The 24695-nt window shown below is 45.3% G+C and overlaps 1 protein-coding gene across 1 annotated transcript; it reads left to right on the top strand.

The window, feature by feature from the left end:
• The first annotated feature begins 845 nt into the window (after window positions 1-845).
• LOC117051850 (cytochrome P450 2G1-like) lies at window positions 846-22491 on the top strand. The gene is given in 10 exon segments (XM_033158544.1): window positions 846-1137; window positions 8037-8199; window positions 9361-9510; window positions 12911-13071; window positions 13393-13514; window positions 13516-13567; window positions 15570-15711; window positions 18369-18556; window positions 20861-21002; window positions 21819-22491. Coding segments are annotated over 10 exon segments (1482 nt in total). The 5' UTR covers window positions 846-957; the 3' UTR covers window positions 22001-22491.
• The last annotated feature ends 2204 nt before the right edge of the window (window positions 22492-24695 follow it).

Raw genomic sequence — 24695 nt, 5'->3', positions numbered from 1 at the left:
AGTATTTATTTCTTTTATTTCTAAAAGTTTATTTGGCCTCCTTAGTTTTGGCCGCATCTTTTGATCTGCCTATCTTTCCTATCCGGAAACCTCCGGAACCTTCAGAAACCTTCGGAAACCTTCAGAACTCCCAACAACAATCTCACGACCTTCAGCTTCATAACCAGCAGACCCTTTCACAGCCAGTGGGAGCAGGAACTCCGGGAATTACTGGCCGTCCCAGATGCTGGTTATCCCCACATGGAACTGCTCTTCTGTTCTTTCTCTCATCCTCTTCAACATCACTAATTACTTTCTGTACAGCTGTTTCAAGGTGATGGAGAATAAACACTGCATAAAACGTTTAGAAACACAAAACAGGAAGGTTTTAAAAACACAGAAAACTGCAGATCAGTGCTATTTTTCTAGGAAAAGAGGTGCCAGAACTCAACCTGAACGCCTCCCTTGTTCTCTTATAATGGTAATGGTGCCAACCCAAGGGTACTGGAACTGAGTTCTGGCTGAAAACTCAGGGTTGCAGCAGCAGCAGCCGCAACAACAACAACAACTGTGGAAGCAATAAGCAATTATCAGGAGAGTCCAAAGGCGGGCAACGTGACTTTTGACTAGTCTTCTGACTAGAAAACTAGATAAAAAGGTTTAAAGGCAATTGACTAGAAAACTAGATAAAAAGGTTTAAAGGCAATTGGCATTGAAATTGTTTACCCACGTGTCACGAAGAAGGTGCACACAAACTCTCGTGCTCCTGGAACAAATATTCATAATCCTGATAACCAGGAAATAGATGATTAACTTTTGGCATAAGTTTATTGGGATTAAAGCTCTCAACAGGTTGGCCTAGTGCAGTTACATAATGCAGAAGGTGGGGCCAAATCCAGCCTTGATTCAGTATCTAGAACCCTGTCAAAATGGGACAGTTGTCGGCACTGCGACAGACTGGTAGTGACCCCCACCATCATGGACCTGGCCAGCATTGTAACTCTCCTCCTCGTCATCTGCTTGACCTGGCTCCTCGTTTCGGCAGCAGTGAGGAGCGTATCGCGCCATGGGAAGCTGCCCCCCGGACCCATGCCGCTACCAGTGATTGGAAATTTCCTGCAGCTCAAGTCATCAGAAACCTTGAAATCTCTCCTCAGGGTGAGTTTACTGCCTCTGGGAACCAGGGAGAGAAGGCGCAATCAGTTTTGGTTGTTCTCTGCTTCTCAGTTTTCCAATCTTGAATTCAGTTCTCAATATTTCTGGAGAAATTTGCAAACTATTATTTTTTTTTTAAAAGAAATCTTCATGGAAATTTATCAGCATATGCCTCCTTATAAACACACACACACACACCCCGCATGCCGTTTTGACTAATGTGCACATTTCCCCCCCCCCCAAGTGATTTCCCTGAATATTTTCATTTGCACGCTCCTTTCCTGTGGTATCTTCATTTGTCATTGTTTGGCTGGAGATCTGCATTGCAAAACCTGGATCCACGTTCTTCAGCTTGTGCATGGTTTTGGAAAGGGAAAGGTTGGTAGATTAGCCTTCCAGTGAAAACGGAACCAGATTTCTCCCCTAGCCCTTCTAGGAACAGAGCAGCAAGGAGTCAAAGGGAAATGGAGGTGCACGGAGGCATCAGTTTGCCTCCATGTTTCTCCTCTTCCATCTCCACCCTTTCTCTTGCACAGGAATATGCTCAAAATACAGCGCTTCCCCAACTAAGCGTTTCTGTGTCTTCTTTGTGGCTTTCTGGATATCCCTGTCTATTTGCCTCTTACCAAAACACTTTCCCTCCATCTCTCCATCTCTCTCCTTGTATCCTCCTGCCTGCCTGCCTCTAGTTGAAACAAAATCGAAAATTCTTTCTAGTAGCACCTTAGAGACCAACTGAGTTTGTTCCTGGTATGAGCTTTCGTGTGCATGCACACGAAAGCTCATACCAGGAACAAACTCAGTTGGTCTCTAAGGTGCTACTAGAAAGAATTTTCGATTTTGTTTTGACTATGGCAGACCAACACGGCTACCCACCTGTAACTGCCTCTAGTTGGGTAGATTAGATGACGGTTGCCCTGTCCATCCAAAAGGTTTTTATAAAGAGCGACAACTTTGATGAAACCTGGTCCCCCTTCTTCTCCTACACAAGGGAAGTAGGCAGCAAATTTCTCCCACCAATTTCGCAAACAAGTCTGTGGACAGCCTACATTGACCCATTAATGTTTTAAGACGATGTAAAATGGCACGATAAACTCAATGCTATGTTTATTATTGTTGTTTTTGCAGAGACTGTATTAAATTTTATTTAATTTTTTAAAAAGGAGAATTGACACACTTGGTAATTTTTTGCTTCTGTTTTCTTCGGATCCGTATGTTCACCCATTTGCCTGATGTTTGCCTGATGCCAACTTAGTTAAATAACACAAAGAATCCTGTTAGGGCTCTTACCTTTGTGCTGCCATTTCTTGGCACAGGTCTGTTTTTGGAAGCTCTCAGTTTGAACACTTTCCCTACTTTGCCCTGGTACTTTCCCCATGAAAACCCACTCTTTACTATGGAATCGAGCAAACTGCAATCCTAAAAAAAACCAAATTGCTGTTTGTTCCAATTCAGCGTTAAAGAGCAGGTTTTCCTGGGGAGAAGTGGAGGAGCAAAAAGAGCATTACTGCGAGTAAAAGTACTGTAACAGTAGTAAATCCACTTGCCTACCTTTGCAAGGTTGTTGTGAGGACCCAAAGTTGAGATGCACTTTCAGCACTCAGCAAGCTAAGCATGATTCTTGCAAACTTCCGAAAGCGGGTGTTTGTTTTTTTTTAAACAACTCAACAGCAATCCTACATGTTACCTTTCACAACCCTCCCCTTCTTTTAAAAGTTCCCAACCTGTTTTGCATTCTGGTAGGCAGCATTTTGGAGACTCTAAATTTGGTTAGAATCATAGAATTGAAAAGTTGGAAGGGGACCACCAGGGTCACCCAGTCCAACCCCTGGCAACGCAGGGATCTTTTGCCCAACATGGGACTCGAAACCATGTGTGACGGAAAAGTTGGTTTTGCTGGATCGGTTGGGTCAACAAGTGTTTCTTTCTTTTTCTTTCTTTTTAATATATATATTTTATTGGATTTTTACAACTATTTTCCAAACATCATTTAACATTCTTTCATATTTTACACAATATTTTTTGGACTTCCATCAACCACGTCTAAAGATTTCCAATTATTGGATTTCAACAAAGTCCATCAATTTATATCAAGACAATTACACCAAAACCTGGAATGAAATAAAAATAAAGATATGGAAGTATGGAATAAACTCCACCTATCTCTATGGGGCAGGATTTTGGTAATCAAAATGAATATTTTACCGAAAATGATATTTCTGTTCCAGACCATCCCGATATTGGGAGGAATGGCGTGCTTTAAAAACTGGAGGAGAGATTTAGCTAGATTTGTCTGGAACAGGGGAAAACCAAGAATCAAGCACCAATTTTTTTCCTTTCTTGTTTTTTTTCCCCTTTTCTATATTTGTGTGTGTGTGTGTGAAGAGAATTGATAGTTTTGCTCTGTTACTGATGTTATTGTTATTAATAAACTGTAAATAAAGTAAAAAAATAAAGATTTCCAATTTTCATATGTTAATCTTGTATTTTCATAATTTCACTATTACTTTTAATAATCTATAACCATTTATCATCTTCCTAAGTTTTTTTCTGTAATATTTCATAAAGTCCTCCTTACAAAACTTCTTGCAAATCTACTAGTGTAATTTGTTTTTTACAATTGCTTTTCAAATAATTCTCATTTTTTTCTTCCAATCTTCCAAGAACCTCTGGTCCCCCCGGTTTCATAGAATCATAGAATCATAGAGTTGGAAGAGACCACAAGGGCCATTCAGTCCAACCCCCTGCCAAGCAGGAGACACCATCAAAGCATTCCTGACAGATGGCTGTCAAGCCTCTCCTTAAAGACCTCCAAAGAAGGAGACTCCACCACACTCCTTGGCAGCAAATTCCACTGTCGAACAGCTCTCACTGTCAGGAAGTTCTTCCTAATGTTTAGGTGGAATCTTCTTTCTTGTAGTTTGAATCCATTTCCCCGTGTCCGCTTCTCTGGAGCAGCAAAAAACAACCTTTCACCCTCCTCTATATGACATCCTTTTATATATTTGAACATGGCTATCATATCACCCCTTAACCTTCTCTTCTCCAGGCTAAACATACCCAGCTCCCTAAGCCGTTCCTCATAAGGCATCGTTTCCAGGCCTTTGACCATTTTGGTTGCCCTCCTCTGGACACGTTCCAGCTTGTCAGTATCCTTCTTGAATTCTTCCTGTCATCTTGTCCATTTCTGCGTAGTCCATTAATTTCATCTGCCATTCATCCTTCGTCGGTAATTCTTCTTGTTTCCATTTCTGTGCCAATAGTACTCTTGCAGCCATCATCCCATATAAAAACAATTTTTTTATCTTGTCTATTAATATCTTCAACTACAATGCCAAGTAAAAAAGCCTCTGGTCTTTTTATAAATGTGTATTTCAACATCTTTTTCATCTCGTTATAAAGTGTTTTTTTCTTTTTCTTTCTTCCCCTGCCAGCAAATGGTTAATGAACGGCAGCCTCCGATTGGCCATGGTTCAAGGAGGGAGCGTTTGAAAGGAGAGGATTTGAAGAGAGACAGGAGGGTTGAGAGGGTTGGTTGAGGCGGGTTGGAATTGAGGTTGGAGAGGTTGGGAGACAGGTTGAGCTTGGCTTTAACCATTTGCCCTGCCTTTGAGAAAGAACTGTGCATTACAGTGGAAATTGTCAAGCAACACACACACACACTGCTTCGATGCTCAGCGTTTTTCCCTTGGTGATGAAACGCTGGTGTGTCAACATAGTGAGGTTTTTTGTTCAGGTGTTGCTGGCATCGTATTTCATAAACATCTTCATTTTATTTAAATATTTGTTGAGTGTTGAGTGTTTTATTTAAATATTTGTTGAGGTGCAAATATTAAACCTTTTTGTTCAACAGCAGGATCCTCACGGCAGCTCGTTGGAGGTCTTGTGGTTTATTTTCCCCTGCAGAGAGAAATGGATCAGGCAGCGGGGAGGATTTTGAGCAGCAAAATGGTCCATGGAAAAGGGATTAAGTGCCTGGGAATGCCAGCCACTGCTTTAAAGAAAAATAAAATTGTTGGATGATTCATTCTCCCACCAAATATGGAGTTCGGCTCTATATGAGAGAGAATGCTCATCCGGCTGATGAAACCCTGAAGTGGGACTCTCATAAAATTATAGAAAGGGAGTTGGAAGGAACCCCCAGGGGTCATCTAGTCCAACCCCCTGCAGTGAAGAAATCGCAGCTAAAGAACCCCTGGCAGGTGGCCATCAAATGCCTGTTGGAAAACCTCCAGCGAAGTAGAGACCACCAGCTTCCAAGGGAGCCCGCTCCACTGTCAAACAGCTCTGACCCTCAGAAAGTTCTTCCTAATGAATGCTCACTCTTCCAATTGTGGGCGCCCATTGTGGTACCACGCACAGCAATATAATGGTTATGCAACTTCTCATTCTTATCAACTGATATGTTGCAGTGGGCCTGTTCAGTTTTCTTAGCTGTACCAGCTGTTGCACCTGTAACAAAAGGCAATACATATACACCATCAACACATTTGGCATAAAGAATGAGTTTGTTGTCTCGAAGAATTTCACATCGGGACTTTGTGAACACCAGCTTGAGACCTTGAGAAGTAAGCTGAGAAACACTCAACAAATTGTCCTGCAAATGAGGTGCATACATAACATTCTTAACTGTTGCATTAAGATTCTGCAGAGAAACAGTTCCCTGACCAGAAGATTTTATCGCAGACCCGTCGGCTTGTTGTATCAGGCCTTCTCGTTTCAATTCCAGGGTTCCCCGTTAATGTTTTTTTTTTGAAAAAGGAGTCACTGGGCATACACTGAAAGGTTGTCAGTGAACTCCCCTGTGTTGTGCGGAAAAGGGGGCTGGCTGGCTGGCCGTGTGAACAGACATCTTGCAGTGCCCCCTCCCTGGATCCAAATAAACCTGATGTGCCTCAGTCCCCCGGCCAGGGGGGCTGGGAGGGATACATGCCAGAGCAAAGGTCTTCCTACATCTGAAAGGGTTAATAAAGTGGTGACCAATTTTGATCCCATAACAGGTTGTGATAAAAATAAAAATAAATAATTGTCCAGTAGCACCTTATAGAAGGGACGCAGGCAGCGCTGTGGTCTAAACCACTGAGCCTAGGGCTTGCTGATCAGAAGGTTGGCGGTTCGAATCCCTGCCACCGGGTGAGCTCCCGTTGCTCAGTCCCAGCTCCTGCCCACCTAGCAGTTCAAAAGCACGTCAAAGTGCAAGTAGATAAATAGGTACTGCTCTGGCGGGAAGGTAAACAGCATTTCCGTGCGCTGCTCTGGTCCGCCAGAAGCAGCTTAGTCATGCTGGCCACATGACCCAGAAGCTGTACACCGGCTCCCTCGGCCAGTAAAGTGAGATGAGCGCCGCAACCCCAGAGTCGTCCGCGACTGGACCTAATGGTCAGGGGTCCCTTTACCTTTACCTTATAGACCAACTAAGTTTCTTCTGGTATAAGCTTTCGTGTTGGTCTATATGGTGTTACTGGACAATTATTTATTTGTTTTACTTTTATTTCAACTTTGCCAGACCAACACGGCTACCTACCTGAATCTAGAACGTTGCCATGAGTTATTCCTTCTTGTGGTCCCTCGGGGGTTAGGGGGTCTCGGCCTGGGCACACAATTGTGAGTTGGAATATCATTTCTTGCAGTCTGAATCCATCAGTCCAAGTCCTAGCCCTCCAAGAGCAGCAGTTAAACAAGCTTGTTGCATCTTCCATGTGATAGCTGTTTAGTTGTGTCTGAAGATAGATATCATATCATCTCTTGGTCCTCTTTTCTCCAGGCTAAACATACTCCCTTAACCATTCCTCATAAATAAGGCTTTCTCTTCCAGACTCTTGATCATCCTTAGTTGCCCTCCTCTGCACGCCTTCCGGCTTGTCAAAATCCTCCTTAAACTGTGGTGCCCAAAACTGGACACAGGACTCCAGGCGGGCTCTGAACACGGTGGAATAGAGCAGTACTATGACTTCCCTTGATCTGGACACTAGACTTCTGTGAATGAAGCCTAGAATTGCATTTTCAGCCTAGAATCGTGTTTTGGAGCCTTCTGGGTCAGACCCATTTCAAAAGACAAAATCAAAACCACATTTCTGTCCACACACCACAAGAGGGATTGTTATGTATTGAAGTTCTCACCCTAGGCCACTAGGGGTGTGTGTATATAGTTCATTCTGCTGCAGTTTTCACTCAGGTCCGCACATGCAAATGAGGGATTGAAAGTGACGTTCAGGGATTGGGTAACTACTGAAAGTTGTTACTGTTGCTTTGTAGCTGAGTTCTATATAAGCAGGTTGCTGAGCCCTTCAGCTCACTTCTGTTCCAGCCTGAGAATAAACAAGAGCTGTTTGGAAATCACTGTGTCGTCTGCTGTGTCCACCCACAACTTAACAGGTTTAGTCAGAAATGACATTTAACCTTGCAGAACTGTCCCATGAGCATCTTGAGACCTGCAGAGCCAGTCTGTGTGAGACATGCCAATCTCAAAATTGTATCAAAACAGGAATGGAAACTTGCTTTCATGCATTTTGTCCCCTTGCTTGATAAAGTGCATTTTGGTGTCAGGTAGAGGCCCTCTGAGCATGTGCAGAAAGCCTCCTTGTTGAATTTTGTTACTTCCTCTGGCTGGGCACCTCATTTAAGGGGATAAAGATGCCCAAGCCACAAAACCTGCCTGGCATATCTCTCCTTCTCACAAAATAAGAGTCTGAGGGAATTCAGTGAACATATTTTAACACAGAGATTAAAGTTGAAACTGCCCTGTTGGATCCGACAAAGGCCCAGCCTGTTTCCAGCATTTATGCATTCAGCTTTTGTAACAGTGCCAATGAATTGTAAGAAAAAGAAGCAGTGGATTAAAGACTGTTCTGGGTTTTTTGTTTTTTTTTAAAAAAGTATCCTTTGGCCTTTCTCCTATGCAGCTGCGTGACATATATGGCCCAGTGTTCACCGTCTACTTTGGAAATCGCCCGATTGTGGTCCTCTGTGGTTATGATGCTGTGAAGGAGGCCCTGATAGACAAGGCAGAAGAATTCAGCGGAAGGAAAATCAACCCCACGCTGCAAAGGACCTTTGATGGTTATGGTGAGGAGGAGGAGGAACCCAGGGTGGTCTGACTCAGGGGCGTAGCAAGGGGGGTGTAGGGGGTGGACCACCCTATGTTCCATAATGGAGGGGGTGACAAATTATCAAGGAACAATTACTGCCCTACTAGGGCGGTTCATAAAAAAAAACTTTTTTTAAAATGCCTGCTCCAAAGGTCTTATCTTACTATACTAGGGATTATATAGCTATATATGAAATTTCATGCATATCGGTTAATATCTTGACCCTCCTCCACCAAAATAGCTGTTTACTTGGCTGTTTTCCTATGTTGTGAAGGCTGAAATTTCCGTTCAGTGGAGCACTTACTGTTCCCAACCCTAACCCTGTGGAAAGCCATCTAATTAGACTATAATTTGATTTTGAGATGTTTTTTAGGAGGTAATTTAATTACTGTTTGATTTTATACCAATGTTGTGTATCTGATGTTAGCCACCCTGAGCCCGACTTCAGCCGGGGAGGGCGGGATATAAATAAAGTTTTTTATTATTACTTGTTATTATTCCTTTGTAAGAAAATATGAAATAACGTAAAACCATTTTTGCGGGGGGGGAGGGGGAGGAAATCAATGGGGGGGGGGGGGTGACAAGAAATTTTCCTCACCGGGTACCACCTGACCTTCCTACACCTCTGGTCCGACTTGCAAAACAGGACTCTTGTGTCTGTTATGATACATCCCGGGGGGGGGCAAGTTGTGAGACTGACCCCCAGGTAGGGACGAAGCCTGCGTGCCCTCCTGGCTACTCGAGTCCAGGGGCACATTGATAATATGCGATTGCTCTCCAGCGTGAAGAAGAACACACACAAGCCATTAAGGCTAAAAACTACTTTATTGCAGATAAAATGCAGAGTATGTCTCTGCTTGCCAGCTCAGATAGTCAGAGCTGTGCAAAATACGTCCAGCATCTCTTGAGCCAGAACTGAAAGTAAAATACAATAGTACAGTACAAAAAACATCACGTGTGTGGGAAAGCTGGAAGGACTAGTGGCTTTCCCACAGGATGAAAACAGACACAATAGTCATGTGAGCCTCACTGATGAGGCATTTGCAGCTCGGCTTGTAATAATATCACAACAGTGTCTGCTGTTTCCTGGCTGCTATTCAACCCCTCTCCCCTTTCTCTCCCCCCCCCTTGCCTGCAGGGGTGGTGTTTTCTGAGGGAGAGCGCTGGAAGCAGCTCCGCCGCTTCTCCCTCACCATCTTGAGGAATTTTGGCATGGGGAAAAGAACAATTGAGGATCGGATCCAGGAGGAAGCCCAGTTCCTGCTGGAGGAATTACATAAGACCAACGGTGAGTAGGCCAAGAGAAGGGCAGGGAGGAGGAGGTCAGCCCCACCAGGCTGGGCAGAAGCACGAGCTCTGAAGCCCAGACAGGATGTGGGAAGGGATGGCTTTTTGTCCCAAAGGCAATGACAATTTCTGGGCTCAAGAAGGATAGCAGGCAGGGAGGAAAGAGCACATACATTGCCCCCCAAATATGGGTAAGGGGTGGGACGCGGGTTTGCCGATCAAAAGGTCGGCGGTTCGAATCCCTGCGACGGGGTGAGCTCCCATTGTTCGGTCCTGGATCCTGCCCACCTAGCAGTTCGAAAGCAAGTCAAAGTGCAAGTAGATAAATAGGTACTGCTCCGGCAGGAAGGTAAACTGTGTTTCTGTGCACTGCTCTATTTCGCCAGAAGCGCCTTAGTCATGCTGGCCACATGACCCGGAAGCTGTCTGCGGACAAACGCCGGCTCCCTCGGCCAGTAAAGCGAGATGAGCACCGCAACCTCAGAGTTGTCCATGACTGGACCTAATGGTCAGGGGTCCCTTGACCTTTACTTTTTAGAGATAAAGGGCTAAGAGAGAGAAACAGTGCTGTACAGGAAGAGGAATTCCCACCTTTCAAAACTAATTATTTATTTAATTTACATGCCACTTCATATTTCAATAGAAATCTTTAAGCTGTTTACATAGCCTGAGAAAAAATGCTCCGCAGAGGGAGCCCTGTGCCAATCCCATCTAACCAGTAGAAAGCTTTAAATAATTATTATTATTATTATTATTATTAGTAGTAGTAGTAGTACTCCGCCCATCTGACTGGGTTGTCCCAGCCACTCTGGGTGGCTTCCAGCATGTTGTTGTTGTTGTTCAGTCGTTCAGTCGTTTCCGACTCTTCGTGACACCATGGACCAGAGCACGCCAGGCACGCCTATTCTTCACTGCCTTTCGCAGTTTGGCCAAACTCATGTTAGTAGCTTCGAGAACACTGTCCAACCATCTCATCCTCTGTCGTCCCCTTCTCCTTGTGCCCTCCATCTTTCCCAACATCAGGGTCTTTTTCAGGGAGTCTTCTCTTCTCATGAGGTGGCCAAAGTACTGGAGCCTCAACTTCAGGATCTGCCCTTCCAGTGAGCACTCAGGGCTGATTTCTTTGAGAATGGATAGGTTTGATCTTCTTGCAGTCCATGGGACTCTCAAGAGTCTCCTCCAGCACCATAATTCAAAAGCATCAATTCTTCGGTGATCAGCCTTCTTATGGTCCAGCTCTCACTTCCGTACATTACTACTGGGAAAACCATAGCTTTAAATATACGGACCTTTGTCGGCAAGGTGATGTCTTTGCTTTTTAGATGCTGTCTAGGTTTGTCATTGCTTTTCTCCCAAGAAGCAGGCGTCTTCTAATTTTGTGACTGCTGTCACCATCTGCAGTGATCATGGAACCCAAGAAAGTGAAATCTCTCACTGCCTCCATTTCTTCCCCTTCTATTTGCCAGGAGGTGATGGGACCAGTGGCCATGATCTTAGTTTTTTTGATGTTGAGCTTCAGACCATATTTTGCGCTCTCCTCTTTCACCCTCATTAAAAGGTTCTTTAATTCCTCCTCACTTTCTGCCATCAAGGTAGTAAAAACATTGTAAAACCTTAAATCTTAAAAAGTTTCCCTATACAAGGCTGCCTTCAGGTGCTTCCCAAATGTTTAGATAATTGCTCAACTCTTTGTTCTGTGCTGCAGAGGGAAGTGAGGGGCAGATGGGGGTCATCACCCTGGGAAGGTAGCCCACCTGGTAGAAGGGAAATGGAGCCTAAACATTTGCTGCATTGCAGGATATCTTTGGGAGAAAAAAAGGCCAAGGAGTAAACCTTGCACAAATCCAGAGCAGAGTCCCTAAGACGATTTGATGGCGCCTTGTACGCTTCCTTCCAGCAACTCCTGCAGCCAAGCTGGTGCCAAACATATTGCTCTGCTTTCCTTTGGACTACACCAGTACGGCTGAGAGGAGGGTCTTGTCATCTGAACAGCCGAGGACCTCTATAAACACTGCCCTGGCTTGCACCCCAGGGAGGTCACTTCAGTGCTGCTAACATAGCAGTTTGACTTCCTCTGCAGAGGTGCCCTCCATCATCTCTTGAAACAGATGGCCACCAACTCTGGTTCGCCACTATGAGAGCGGCGTATTGGCCTAGCTGGGCGTGATCAAGCAGATTCTTCTAATATTCTTAATTAAAATAAAGACTGCAACATGCACAATACTATTAAACAATAAAAGCAGTGTTCGGAATAGTTCTCCACATGCAAAAAAGGAGGCCATAATGATAGCACTGAGAGAGCTCTCTGGGAAGGCTGCTTCATAGACAGCGAAGGTATTCATTCTAGTAGCCTGGTCAGCAATAGGTATCTTAAGTTCTGGGTAGGTACTACAGGTGATCTTTTGAGAATAAAATAAAAAATGAAAAAATTCCTTCCAACAGGACCTTAGAGACCAATTAAGTTTGTTCTTGGTATGAGCTTTCGTGTGCATGCACACTTCTTCAGATACATTGAAACAGAAGCCACCAGACCCTTCTATATAGTGAGAGGGTGGGGAGGGGTATTACTCAGAAGGGTGGTGGGAATGGGTGATTGGCTGATAGGTGTGGTAAACCTGTTGATGACTGTTAACGACTGCAGTTGGTCTTACAGGAAAAAGCAAGGGGTGAGATGGCTAAAAATAGCTTTGTCTTGTATAATGAGATAAGAATCCAATGTCTCTATTCAAACCAGGTCTCTCCATGGTTTTAAGTTTGGTAATAAGTTGCAATTCAGCAACTTCTCTTTCCAGTCTATTTCTGAAATTCCTTTGTATTAAGACAGCTACTTTGAGATCTTGTATAGAATGTCCTGGGAGATTGAAGTTTTCTCCTACTGGTTTTTCTGTCTTGTGATTCCTGATGTCAGATTTGTGTCCATTTATCCTTTGGCGTAGGGTTTGGCCTGTTTGTCCAATAGAGCTGAAGGGCACTGTTGGCATTTGATGGCATACACAATGTTAGAAGATGACCATCTAAATAGTCCTGAGATAGTATGTTTGATGTTGTTGGGGCCAGTAATGGCATCTGGGTTTATTGCAGGCTCTAGTACCAGTGTCCATGTTAAGTCTGGTTGTACATGGACACTGCAATAAACCCAGATGTAAACTTTGCTGCCACATACACCCGGACAACACCCTTACTGGCCCAAGAACAAATTTAGTTGGTCTCTAAGGTGCTACTGGAAGGATTTTTATTTTGTTTTGACTATGGCAGACCAACATGGCTACCTACCTGTAACTTTTGAGAATAGTTTGGGAGAGGACTTCGCAGGTGTTCCACAGTTCCTCACACTTCCCAAGATATCTTGGCCCCTTCGGCACAATGAATCTTCCTTCTTTTCCTCTGCCCTGGCATTGCAGAGAAGCCTTTCGACCCCACCTTCACCCTCAGCCGCGCCGTCTCCAACGTGATCTGCTCCATTGTCTTTGGCGACCGCTTTGACTACAAAAACAAGGATTTCCAGTCCCTGATGCAGATGATGAATGACAGCTTCCGGGAGATGAGCACCGCCTGGTCTCAGGTACCTGGTCTCAAAGCAGGCAGAGCACGAATCCATTTCCCAACCAGACCCCCTCCTGATATTGTTGGGATGGAGCTCCCATCACCTTAATCATCCCTGAGCATTGGCCTTGCTGGCTGTGCTCTGTGCCTGATGGGATTTGGAGCCTAATCTCATGCGGAGAGCAGAGGGGCACCAGGCTGGACAAGGGTGTGAAAGCCAGCCGTATTTCATAACAGCCACTTATCATCTAGTGGGGCCTCCTTGGCTTCCAAGGAATCTCTCCTGACCCTCAGGAGGCATTCCTGCTCAGCTGCCGGTGCCTTTCCTTTCTCCATGCAGTTCTATGCATGTATGACACATTCTGAAGTACTTCCAGGGCCCCAAACCAAGATCTATGACATTCTGGAAGACATGAGAGCCTACATTGCCAAGAGGGTGAAGAAGAACAAGGAGACCCTTGACCCTCAATGCCCCTCGTGACTTCATTGACTGCTTCCTCATCCAGATGGAAAAGGTACCCTGTTGCATCTGAAATGAGGTGGGATTTCCACAGGGAACTATAGGCAGTGGCGGAGGAAGCCGCTTGCTCACCCGGGGGTGGCGGCGCGCATGCACCACTGTGTACGGCGCACGGCGCATGTGTGCCACACCACTCCATAGTGGCGGCAGGCGGGCCCCAAATGGGCCGTAGGGCGGAGCAGCCTCACTCCGCGGTTTGCTCGGGGAGCGCCGGTGGGGCTCGGCTTGGGCTGTGGGGGGGGCGCACCAAGTGTCACCCCCCTCCCCTGGAACCCAGGGCGCCCCACCCCCATCGCCCCCACCTCGCTACGCCACTGGCTGTAAGTTCACACAAGGATCACTAAGTCGCACATCACTTACAAAGAGATGCAATCTCTGAACTGCCACAGGGGCTCTGCATATTCTGCTGCTTGCTAACACACCATGCTAATAATACACTTTGCAAATGCTTCATGATCAGGTGTGCCACCATTTCGGTTCACTGGTGAACCTAGAGTGTGCTAGTTAGTCAAGCATGTAAATTATCATGCAAAGTTCAGTCAATGCTGCTCACCAACTGAGAGGCCCCTCCAGGCTTGTGCCTTATTGCACTTGGTGAATTCTGCAATGTGTTCTTGACACAGTAAAAGGTAAAGGGACCCCTGACCGTTAGGTCCAGGCGCGAACAACTCTGGGGTTGCGGCACTCATCTCGCTTTACTCGCCGAGGGAGCCGGCATACAGCTTCCGGGTCATGTGGCCAGCATGACTAAGCCGCTTCTGGCGAACCAGAGCAGTGCACGGAAATGCCGTTTACTTTCCTGCTGGAGTGGTACCTATTTATCTACTTGCACTTTGACGTGCTTTTGAACTGCTGGGTGGGCAGGCGCAGGGACCTGTTTTGCTTTCCTAATTGTTCTGTAATGCTTCCCCAATGCTACCATGCTATTGCCGCCCAGAGGGGCTGGAGTGCTTCAAAAGCGGTACACAAAAATAAACCAGAATGTTTGTTGTATGAAAAGTTATGGATTGATTTCAGTAAGAAGTTATAGGATTCACACTCCTTTGAAATGAAGCAGTGTGACTACCCCAAAACTTTTGCAGGTGCAAAGTGTATTATTATTGTGTACATTGTGAATGCACAGTAAAAAGGATCTCTAGAGCAGGGGTCCCCAAACTAAGGCCCGGGGCACCGGATGCGGCCCATTCGCCTTCTCAATCCGGCCCAGCAGATGGTCTGGGAATCAGTGTGTTTTGCATGAGTAGAATATGTCATTTTATTAAAATGCATCCCCGGGTTATTGTGGGTCTGCCTGGTGTTTTTACATGTGTAGAATATGTGCTTTTATTTAAAATGCATCTCTGGGTTGTTTGTAGGGCATAGGAATTCATTCATTTTTTTCCTTCAAAATATAGTCCGTCCCCCCACAAAGTCTGCGGGACAGTGGACCGGCCCCCTGCTGAAAAAGTTGCTGGCCCTGCTCTAGCGGGACCATAATAGTTGTTCAACTAAACCTCTTACATTTATTTAGCTGCTTGCATCTCCAATATACATTGGAAAGCCTTCTGGCAGTCCCCTCACTGTGAGAAGTGAAACTACAGGGAAACAGACAGAAGACCTTTTTGGTAGTCACACCCACTCCATGGAAAGCCCTCCTGGGAAACGTCAAAGAGCTATAGTGATTTTTCACAGATATCTGTAGGCAGCCCTAGTTCGAGAAGCTTTTAATGGTTGTCTGCTGTTTTTCCTGTATTTTTGTTGGAAGCCACCCAGAGCGGCTGGGGGCAACCCAGTCCGATGGGTGGGGGCATAAGGAATTTATGATCATTATCATTAATGATCTGATGGGTGACATGTGTCCAGCTTGCCTAGTTCTCTTCACACACCCCCAACTGACAAGTGACGTCCTTCTTCCATAAAGGACTATAACAGAGGCAGGCAGCCCTGAAACCAGCTCCCCCTACTTCTCACCCACATGGGGGGAATCCTGATGAAATTGGCTTCCCATTTGTCTCCAGGAGAAAGACAACCCGTCTAGCGAATTCAACACCAAGAACCTAGAACTCACCACCCTCAACCTGTTCTTTGCTGGGACGGAGACCGTCAGCTCCACCCTGAGATATGGGTTTCTGTTTCTGATGAAATACCCCGAAGTTCAAGGTAAGGAAGGGAACCTGCACACTGCAGCCATGCTGGTTAAAGCCCAACTGGCCTGTTGGGGTGTGCGGAGACGTGAGTAAGGAGGAGATACGACAGAGGTGTGTAAAGTTAGGCTCGGTGTGGAGAAAGTGGGCAGGAACAGTTCTAATCCAACAGAGCCATCCAGTGAAGCTGAATGTTGGGATATACACAGGATGAACTATGGAACTCACAGACACAAGATGTTGTGATGGCCACTGGACAGATTTAAAAGAGGACCAGACCAATTCAGGAGGGCAAGACAAACCATGGCTCTTAATCACGACGGCTACGCTGGACTTTCACTGTTGGAGGCATATATGCTTCTGGGCCCATTTGCTGGGAACCTGCAAGGTCATCCGGCTTGTTTGCTTTCCAGGGGTTGTCTAGTTGGTGACAGTGAGACCAGGTTGCTGGGCTGCATGGGTCCGTCCCCCCCGCTTTGGCCTGCCCCAGGAGGGCTTTTTATATTTGCTGCTTTGATTCTCTGTATTTTAATGGACTTGGTTTTTTTTTAAAGGATTGTTTTTTAATTCCATTTGAGTCAAATTAATTTTTTTTTTTATAAGAATTTATTGGCATTTTTCTATAACAAACATATACCCACACCCACACCTACAATTAAACAAATGCAAAACAGATAAAACAAATACAAACAATGTCAAGCTTTCTTACTGCATCTTTCTAGAAAAAAAAAAAAAAATTTCTAATTCCATATCTTGACTTTTGACTTCCCCTGCCTTTTCACCTTCGAGTTTGTATCCTTGATCTATTTTATAACCATTTCTCCTACAAAAAAAAACATTAACTTCAATTGTATAATTACATTCAATTATATCTTCAACATTTACTAAAAATGCATCATCATAATAATACCTCACCATTTAATCTTCTAAATCCATAAACTTAATCCACTTAAATTCACTTTGCTTATACTCCACCTCATAAATCTTCGCAATCATTTCGCATCTAATCTATCTCTTCTATCCTTAAGGTTGCTGCTAGTAACGTAAAAAACTTGAAATATCTCCTTTCATGTTCAAATAAAAAATATAACAAAGTGTTGTTGACAGTATTCACCCTCGATTTCAATTACCATATCAGGCTGCTTAAAGTTTTACTTAATGCTTCACCCCACACCCCCTCTGTCCATTATTCTTCTCCTGATGGCATCAGCACTGAACTTCCATATCTCTTCCCTCTCCAAGCGTCCACAGATCCAGGCACAGTCCAAACCTCTCCTTGCCGCGAGTTCAGAGGTGTCCCTCTCATCATCTCTCAGCTTCTTCGGTTCTTTGTAACATTCCTTTTCTCTTGTAGATACCTTAATTCTCTGTCCCTGGCCCCGAGCTCACACCTCGGGGACTGGATATACGAATTCTTAACGTCGCCTTGGGCTGCCACCCCCAAAGGCGAATTTCTCTCCGAAGTAGCTCATTCATTTCACTCCATCTTTGCATCCATCCTCTCAGCTCTTTGGCAAGGGCTTTCTTCCAAAGTATCAAAGTTTTGTAAGCCTCCTCTGTGGGCAATTGGTTCCATTTCAGACCCCCACACAAGACTTTGACTTTTCTATAAAGCAGTTCCACCTTCAAGGCAGTGAGTCTCTGTTCGTCCGTTAGTCCAGAGTTCAGTGCCAGTTCAAGGACGAAACCCAGCATACTGGCAGAGGAGGAGGAAGCGGGTGTCATATTTCTACTCCCCTCTTTGTTCGTCGCCATTTTCCTGAACTGGAGCGCAAATACCGCAACTTTAAAAGGAGATATTTCCTCTAGTTAACTTCCCAAAAGAAAGTTTGCCAGTCTCCTGTGTCAATTTTAGATACATTGTAACCAGTTCTGTAGCAGCAATCACTCAAGTTGGTTAGATTCTTGAGCTCGAAGGGAGGGAGGGCAGGCTGCCATTCTCCTTCCCCCCGGATCGTTCCAAAAGCACAGTTTCTGATCAGATTCTTTACTCACGACCACCGGGTTCTTTTAGCTCCATTCTTCACAGGTAGAACTTGGACGCTCACCGCGGGCTCTGTCGCCGCATTTGCATCCCGGTTGGGGCATGTCCCCGAAGCCCGGCTCCGTTTGCCCTTCACCCCCACTCCCCCTTTACAGGGGGGGCAAGGGAAGGGTTCAGAGCCTCCGCGGGCGCAGCCGGGGAGCCCAGGGTGCGGGACGCTCTTCCCGCACCCCAACCGGAGCCGCGCGCTGCGGTAGCGCGGCTCCTAACCCCCGGGATGGACAAGGCGCTTCGGACCCGAAGCCAGCCTTCGACCACCCGCGATGGCGTCGCCGCCGGAAGTGTGAGTCAAATTAATTAAGTAAGTAGTTACCTTCTCAAATGCTTTTAGCTTTTTGTAATTTTTATGAAATCTGTCTTGTTTTGATTTGCGTAAGCTGCCTTGAGTCTGGAGAAATAAAGGAACATTTAGCTAGGTTCAAGCTGAAAACTGAGCTGCGTTCTGGTGCTAGGAATCTTAAGTAAACGGATAGCTCAGGCAGTGGACTACAAGACTCAGGGTCATGGATCTGAGCCCCATGTTGAGCCATAGATTCCTGCAATGCAGGGGGTTGGGCTAGATGACCCCCAGGGGGTCCCCTTCCGACTCTGATTCTCTGACCCTTCTATGATCTAAATGCATTGGGCAGCAAAAATGCACCAGGAGATTGACCAAGTGATTGGACAGAACCGCGCCCCAAACATTGAAGACCGGAGCCAGATGCCTTACGTGGACGCTGTCATCCATGAAGTACAGAGGGTCAGTGACCTCATCCCCATGGACGTGGCCCACTCTGTGATCCGCGACACTGAATTCAGAGGCTACATCATCCCTAAGGTATCAGTTGCGGGGGCAGAGGGAATAAAAAGTGTGTGAGACACAACAAAATGGGTTGTGGTTGTTTAAAACATTCACAGATTTGTGCCTTGCCACCAACATCTGCCCACTACTGCAACAGTTGAGTCTTCATCCAGCACAGAATCAACCTGTTGGAGGCAGGATGAGGTGATGTTGGCTACTGTTATTGGCGGGTATTTTTGGCAAAGGAAAAGGACTGGGCGTCCTCCAGGAGAGTCTTAAAGATTTGCCATTCCGTTAAGCAGCCTTCCCCAACCTGGTGCCCTCTAGATGTCTCAAATGGACATGCTGGCTGGGATTGATTAGAGTTGCATTTCAAAACATCTAGAGGGCACCAGGTTGGCAAAAGCTGACATTAGCCATAGTACTTAAAAACACACACACACAACAGCCAATCCTCAAAGGATGACCAGGCCCCAGCTGGTAAGTCTTATCCTGAGCAGGATGTAGGGGAGAAATTTTATCCCATTTGCCTTAAAAGGCAATCCTACCTAATTTGCGTTTCCTGCAACATACCTGAACTTAAACACAGCAGCCATCCTTTGAAATTTGCACGCTTCTGAATTTTGAAGCGCAGTTATCCAGCCTCGTTATTGTACATTTACTAGGATGAAATGTGCATAACATGCCATATTAGTGAAAGTAACATAGAAAAGTGCATTAAATCAAGTGAAGTGGCCTTGCAAATTGTGTTGTTGGCATCTGTCTGTCTCTGGAAACAATGGAGGAGTGAGCCTTTGGGGGCCGAGTTAGACTGTTGGAAGGTTACAGTACCTGCTGCAGCTATAAAGACCCCCAATAAGGGAGAGACATGTCTTGTTGCCGCTGTGGCAGGTGCATATACAGCAAAATTGCAGGAATAAGTGTGCACATTGGGAGGCATTTGCATTAAAATTCTGGTGAATTTTCATGAGAACATTGTTAAAACGAACAAAAAGATTCACAATCTGATGTGGAAATGTGGAGAATTGAACTTAAGAGGCTGGAGGACCATCTGTCATGGACACTTTAGTCGAGATTCCGGCAATGAAGTGGTTTGGATCTGGGGCTCCCTCCTAACTCTACAATTCTATGACATTTCATAGAATTGAAATGGCCTTGCAAATTGTGTTTATATATTCTATGATATGTGGCTGGGAGAATGCGAAAGTGAGGGACACAGTTTCCCCCTCCTTTAAAGCAGGGAGGTCCAACAGGTCGGTCGCGATCTACCGGCCGATTGCGGGGCATTTCTTGTGAATCGCGGTCGATCGCGTGATCCCAATGGATCCTCCCAGAAATGCAATGAAATGGGGGGGGGGAGCTCAACAACTTTGCTGAAGCCTCAACAAATGTGAGAATTCCTCTCAAAAAGATGCTCAACAACTATGGGTCTGATTCCCCCTGAAAAGCTCAACAACTTTGGTCAATCCAATGGGTAGATAACCACCATTGGGTAGATCTAGTGGGGGTAGATTACAGTCTCTTGGAAGTTGGACACCCCTTCTTTAGAGGAAGTTGAATGAGGAGAGCCACTAGTGGACCAGGATGAATCCCTCCAGGGCTGGGTATGTTCTACCCCAGGAGAGACGAGGCCGTCCCACTGTTGGGTTCCTGCCGATCTCCTTTCTTAAAAGCCTCAGCAATTAATGTAGGAAATGGGGCACCAATCTGCACCAAAGGTCTCTCCATCCTGGCCAGGGCTTGCCCAAGGCAGGTTGCTGCATGAGGTGAAAGCTCAAAGGGCGCTTCCCCTCCCATTCCATGCACAGAAGGCTAGCAGGCCTGGTTGCTGGATCTTATTTCCAACACTGGTGATGGGTCAGTAACCCTGGCACCCTGGCTAGTTTACAGGGTGCATGGGGACACATCTGTCCTCCAACACCGGGCCTCTAGTCCCCACCCTCCAGCATATGCCGCTTGAAGCAGCTGGCTCACTCTGCCTAATGGTAAGGGCTGGACCTCCTCTTGGCTTAAGCTGAACTACAGCCAGAGGTGGAATGCCTCCCTGATCCCAGATGACGGATGCCCACATTGATGCTTCTGTAGAGAGAGAGAGAGAGAGAGTGACCTGTAGATCAACTGACCATTTAACCGGATTGCATGAGATTTCTGTGGGTCAGCTACCCATGTGGTACCTTCACGTTCAGGCAGGACAGTCTGTAGATGTCACAGGGAGAAGCTGGCCGGTGGTCAAATGTGGCTGGCAATCCACCAGTTGAGGGATAGGGTGGAGAGCTTCTCTCTAGACTTTCCCTGAATCTTTGTAATTCTGATCTCAATATTCTCTCCCTCTTTTCCTAGGGTACAGAAATCTACCCTATGCTCCACACTGTCCTGCACGACCCCACGAAGTTTAAAAACCCATTTGCTTTCAACCCAGAGAACTTCCTGGATGAGAATGGGCGTTTCAAGAAGAACGATGCATTCATGCCGTTCTCCGCAGGTAGATCCCTTCCTCTTAAACTAGTCTTCCTCTACCTTGTCCCTCCAGATGTTTTGAGACTACAATTCCCATCATCCCTGACCACTGGTTCTGCTAGCTAGGGATCATGGGAGTTGTAGGCCGAAAACATCTGAAGGGCCGAGGTTGAGGAAGCCTGTCTTAAACATGTGTTTGTTTGTTTGTTTGTTGGCAAAGGAGAACCTCCCCCATCTCCTCCTCCTTCACTTTATGAAGTTTTGAACCTGGGTCTCCTACAAAAAACAAACCTTCATTGCATTGTGGCTTTTACTTGGTCGTTTGTAGTGTTTACACATACCCTACTCCCTAACACGCACCATCATAAATAAATGTGCAAAGGAATGGGGAGATTTTAATAACAAATATATGGGCAAAATCTGCTGGAAGGAAGTATTGGTTGTAGGTAGGGCTGCCAACTTTGGACGGTCAAAGTAAGGGACAAGTTCGGGGGTGGGGCGGGGGAGAGATTTGGTTCCCTTGCAGCTGTACAATTCTATGACTCTATAAACCAATTTTACATACACAGTCTGAAGAAATACTTCCTTTCGTCATCCTGGATCTCTTATCCCTAAGTTTCACTGGATGACACACACACTCACACAAAGATCTGCCAAAACAACAACAACAACAACAACAACAACAACAACAACAACAACAACAGGGATTTAGTCCTATAAGAGAGGAAAACTCCCCTCTCTTCATTCACATGAATTTCACCTGTTCTATTCACATCCCAAGGACTTTGGACATGACCTAAACCTGACCTCTAACCCCCAAACCCGTCTTCCCTTCCTGCAGGGAAACGGTTGTGTCTCGGTGAAGCGCTGGCCCGAATGGAGCTCTTCCTTTTTTTCACCACCGTCCTGCAGAGATTCCGGCTGAAGCCCCTTCAGGACCCCAAGGACATTGACACGACCCCCCAGGAGTGCGGCTTTGCCACCATCCCGCCCTTCTACAAGCTCTGCATCGTCCCGCGTTGAGTGGAGACCAAACCGTGTCTTTCCTGCCCCCCCCCCGCCTCTGTGTTCTTGCACAAGCTGGTTGCTCAGGGAGAGGGGAGGGGTCTTCTTCCCCTTCCTGGCCCTCACCCAAGGGCTTTTGTAATGGGCGGCTTCAAAATTTTGCTCTCAAATTAGGCCTCGTTCCTACCTGTCGGCTGGGGTTCCTTCGGCTGGGTCTATGCCACTCTGTGTTGATCATCCTTCTTTCCCCAATTACTGCCCTTCCCACCGTCTCCTCTGCTGAGCCCAAAGAACTTCGGCGCCTCTTGAATTTCCATCTCCTTGCAAAGTGTGTTTAGGCTTTGACCTTATGCCTGAAAAGAAAAGAAAAACTTGCAGCATTTGTGTCTGGACTTATTGGTTGTTATATGCTGGCAGGTCCCAAGAATCAATATGGCGGACCCCCACCCATGATTCCCGACCTGTTGCTGTGGACGTTCAAATAAAGCATGGTGGAATGTGGGCATAAAGCCAGGTGTCCCTGTTATGTGGCATTCGCACGAGAAAAGCAAAGAAAATAATTCGCAGGGAGGCTTCCTTTGGCGAAAAGGTCTAAGCTCAACTTGGTTCATCCCACTTATTCACCCCCTTCCTGTTCTTCAGCACCCAACACGACTCTCGTAATATAGTGGCATCACCAACTAGTACAGAAAGTGTTTTTGTTTTCTGTTTGCAATCAAAATACATTTTATTATATACCGCTTTGGCCCGAATGTAAGCCGCACCTTTACCCCAAATTGCGACCGTGAAAAGTTAAAGTGGGGCTTATATTCGCGACTTGACAATATCACTGCTGAAACAGTGATGACCCACAAGGGTCATTGGGGGTGCAGGACAACAGCGCCTGTCCCAACTGCAGGTCCCAAGCCTCTCCCAAACCGTCGGAAAGAAGGGGGAAGGGGGGGGAGACTGCTGGCAAAGCGGGGCAGCTCCCACTCCCCCCCCCTTTTTTAAAGGCCTGGCTTATTTGCGGGTGTCAACCACACAAAAATCGTAACCGGCTGATAAAGTAGTCTCTCTCTCTCTCTCTCTCTCTCTCTCTCTCTCTCTCTCTATATATATATATATATATATATGGAATTTATTGGATTTTCAAAATTAACCAGATTACAAATACACACAATACACACAAAACAAACACAATACACACAAAACACACAAAACAGCACAATTAATTAAAAATCCTTCACTTCTTTAAAATCCTAAACTTGGGACTTCCTCACGACCTCTCTTATGCGTTCAATTCTAATCTTCTTTAGTAACTTTGTAACATTGTAAAATCTTATTTCTTTCATCTAATCTTAATCTTACAATTTTAATCAACATATCTCAAATCATTCAATTTATTCTTATCAAATAAAATATCAAATTCCAAATCTTAACTTCTTATATCCTTTCTTCACTTAACTTAGTAAAGCTGTTGCCCTTGTTACTTCTGATTCCAACTTCAAAAATATAAAAATCAATACGTTTTAACAAAAGCCTAAGTATTTCTTCCATTCTCAAAATCCATTTTCCCCTCTGATGTCGGAGTACCGTGGTCAGCCTTCATATTACAACTCTTAGATCCCATTACCCAACCCCCACATCATTTTTACATATAAACAGATATAATATAAAACTAAAACATAATAATACATGGGTACAACTATTCAACTGAAAATATGTGACATCAAATGTCAATACGTATCACGAGATCCACATAATACAGATAAAGGTCCCAAGGCACACAAAAGTCAAGCGTAAATGTGATTAATATAGTCTTGCCACTCTGCAACATGAGAGTTGCCACAGAGGGGTGTGATAGATGTTGTGGAGCATGACAAAGGTTGTAGAGGCTGGCGATGGCACTGTAGTCTCGTCGCCCCAAAAGATACAGGTGAAGTTGCCAAGAAGAAAACGCAAACCAAAAAAGGACAAGGTTACCCGGATTACAGTCCTTGTTTCGCCAAAACTGGCTTCATCAGCAACAAGTATGCTGTATGTTATAAAGAAGTACAAAATCAGTTTCATAACCCAAATATATGCTTTCAACCAGCAAGATAAATACTATTATACATACCACTCGAGGAGAATGTACAAACACAGAACAACAGGAGTGTAGAGGGTAGAACAAACATACCATGTGAAGATAGCTATATATAGGTATTCATACCCAAAGTCACAGGTGTTACCAATTTGGATCTATCTGGAAAACCCTTAAAGGGACTAACAAAAATACTGTTAGTTAAATAGTAAATATGTTTCAGACTTAAAGATAAAGAATGTACATTGAATATATGTCAGACTCAAAAGAGCTAAAGGGGAGAAGAGACAATATCTTGGGTGTTTGATTTTCGTTGTTGTGTATACTGTGTATATACGGACAATGACAATAAATAAATCTTAAATCTTGATGAAAGTACAGTGGTGTCTCGCAAGACGAAAATAATTCGTTCTGCGAGTGCTGTCGTATAGCGAATTTTTCGTCTTGCGAAGCACCAACGGGAGAATAGCGGTTTGACGGAAAAAAAATTCGTCTTGCGAGGCAAGCCCATAGGAAAATTCGTCTTGTGAGACAGCCTTTCGCTAGCGAATGCCTTTCGTCTAGCGAGTTTTTCATCTAGCAAGGCATTCGTCTAGCGGGGCACCACTGTAACTTTTTTACATACAGATGTAAATGACATGTTATTAT

This window comes from Lacerta agilis, chromosome 8 (assembly GCF_009819535.1).
Source record: "Lacerta agilis isolate rLacAgi1 chromosome 8, rLacAgi1.pri, whole genome shotgun sequence".
Taxonomy (NCBI): Eukaryota; Metazoa; Chordata; class Lepidosauria; order Squamata; family Lacertidae; genus Lacerta; species Lacerta agilis.
This window is presented reverse-complemented; position numbering and strand designations above follow the sequence as displayed.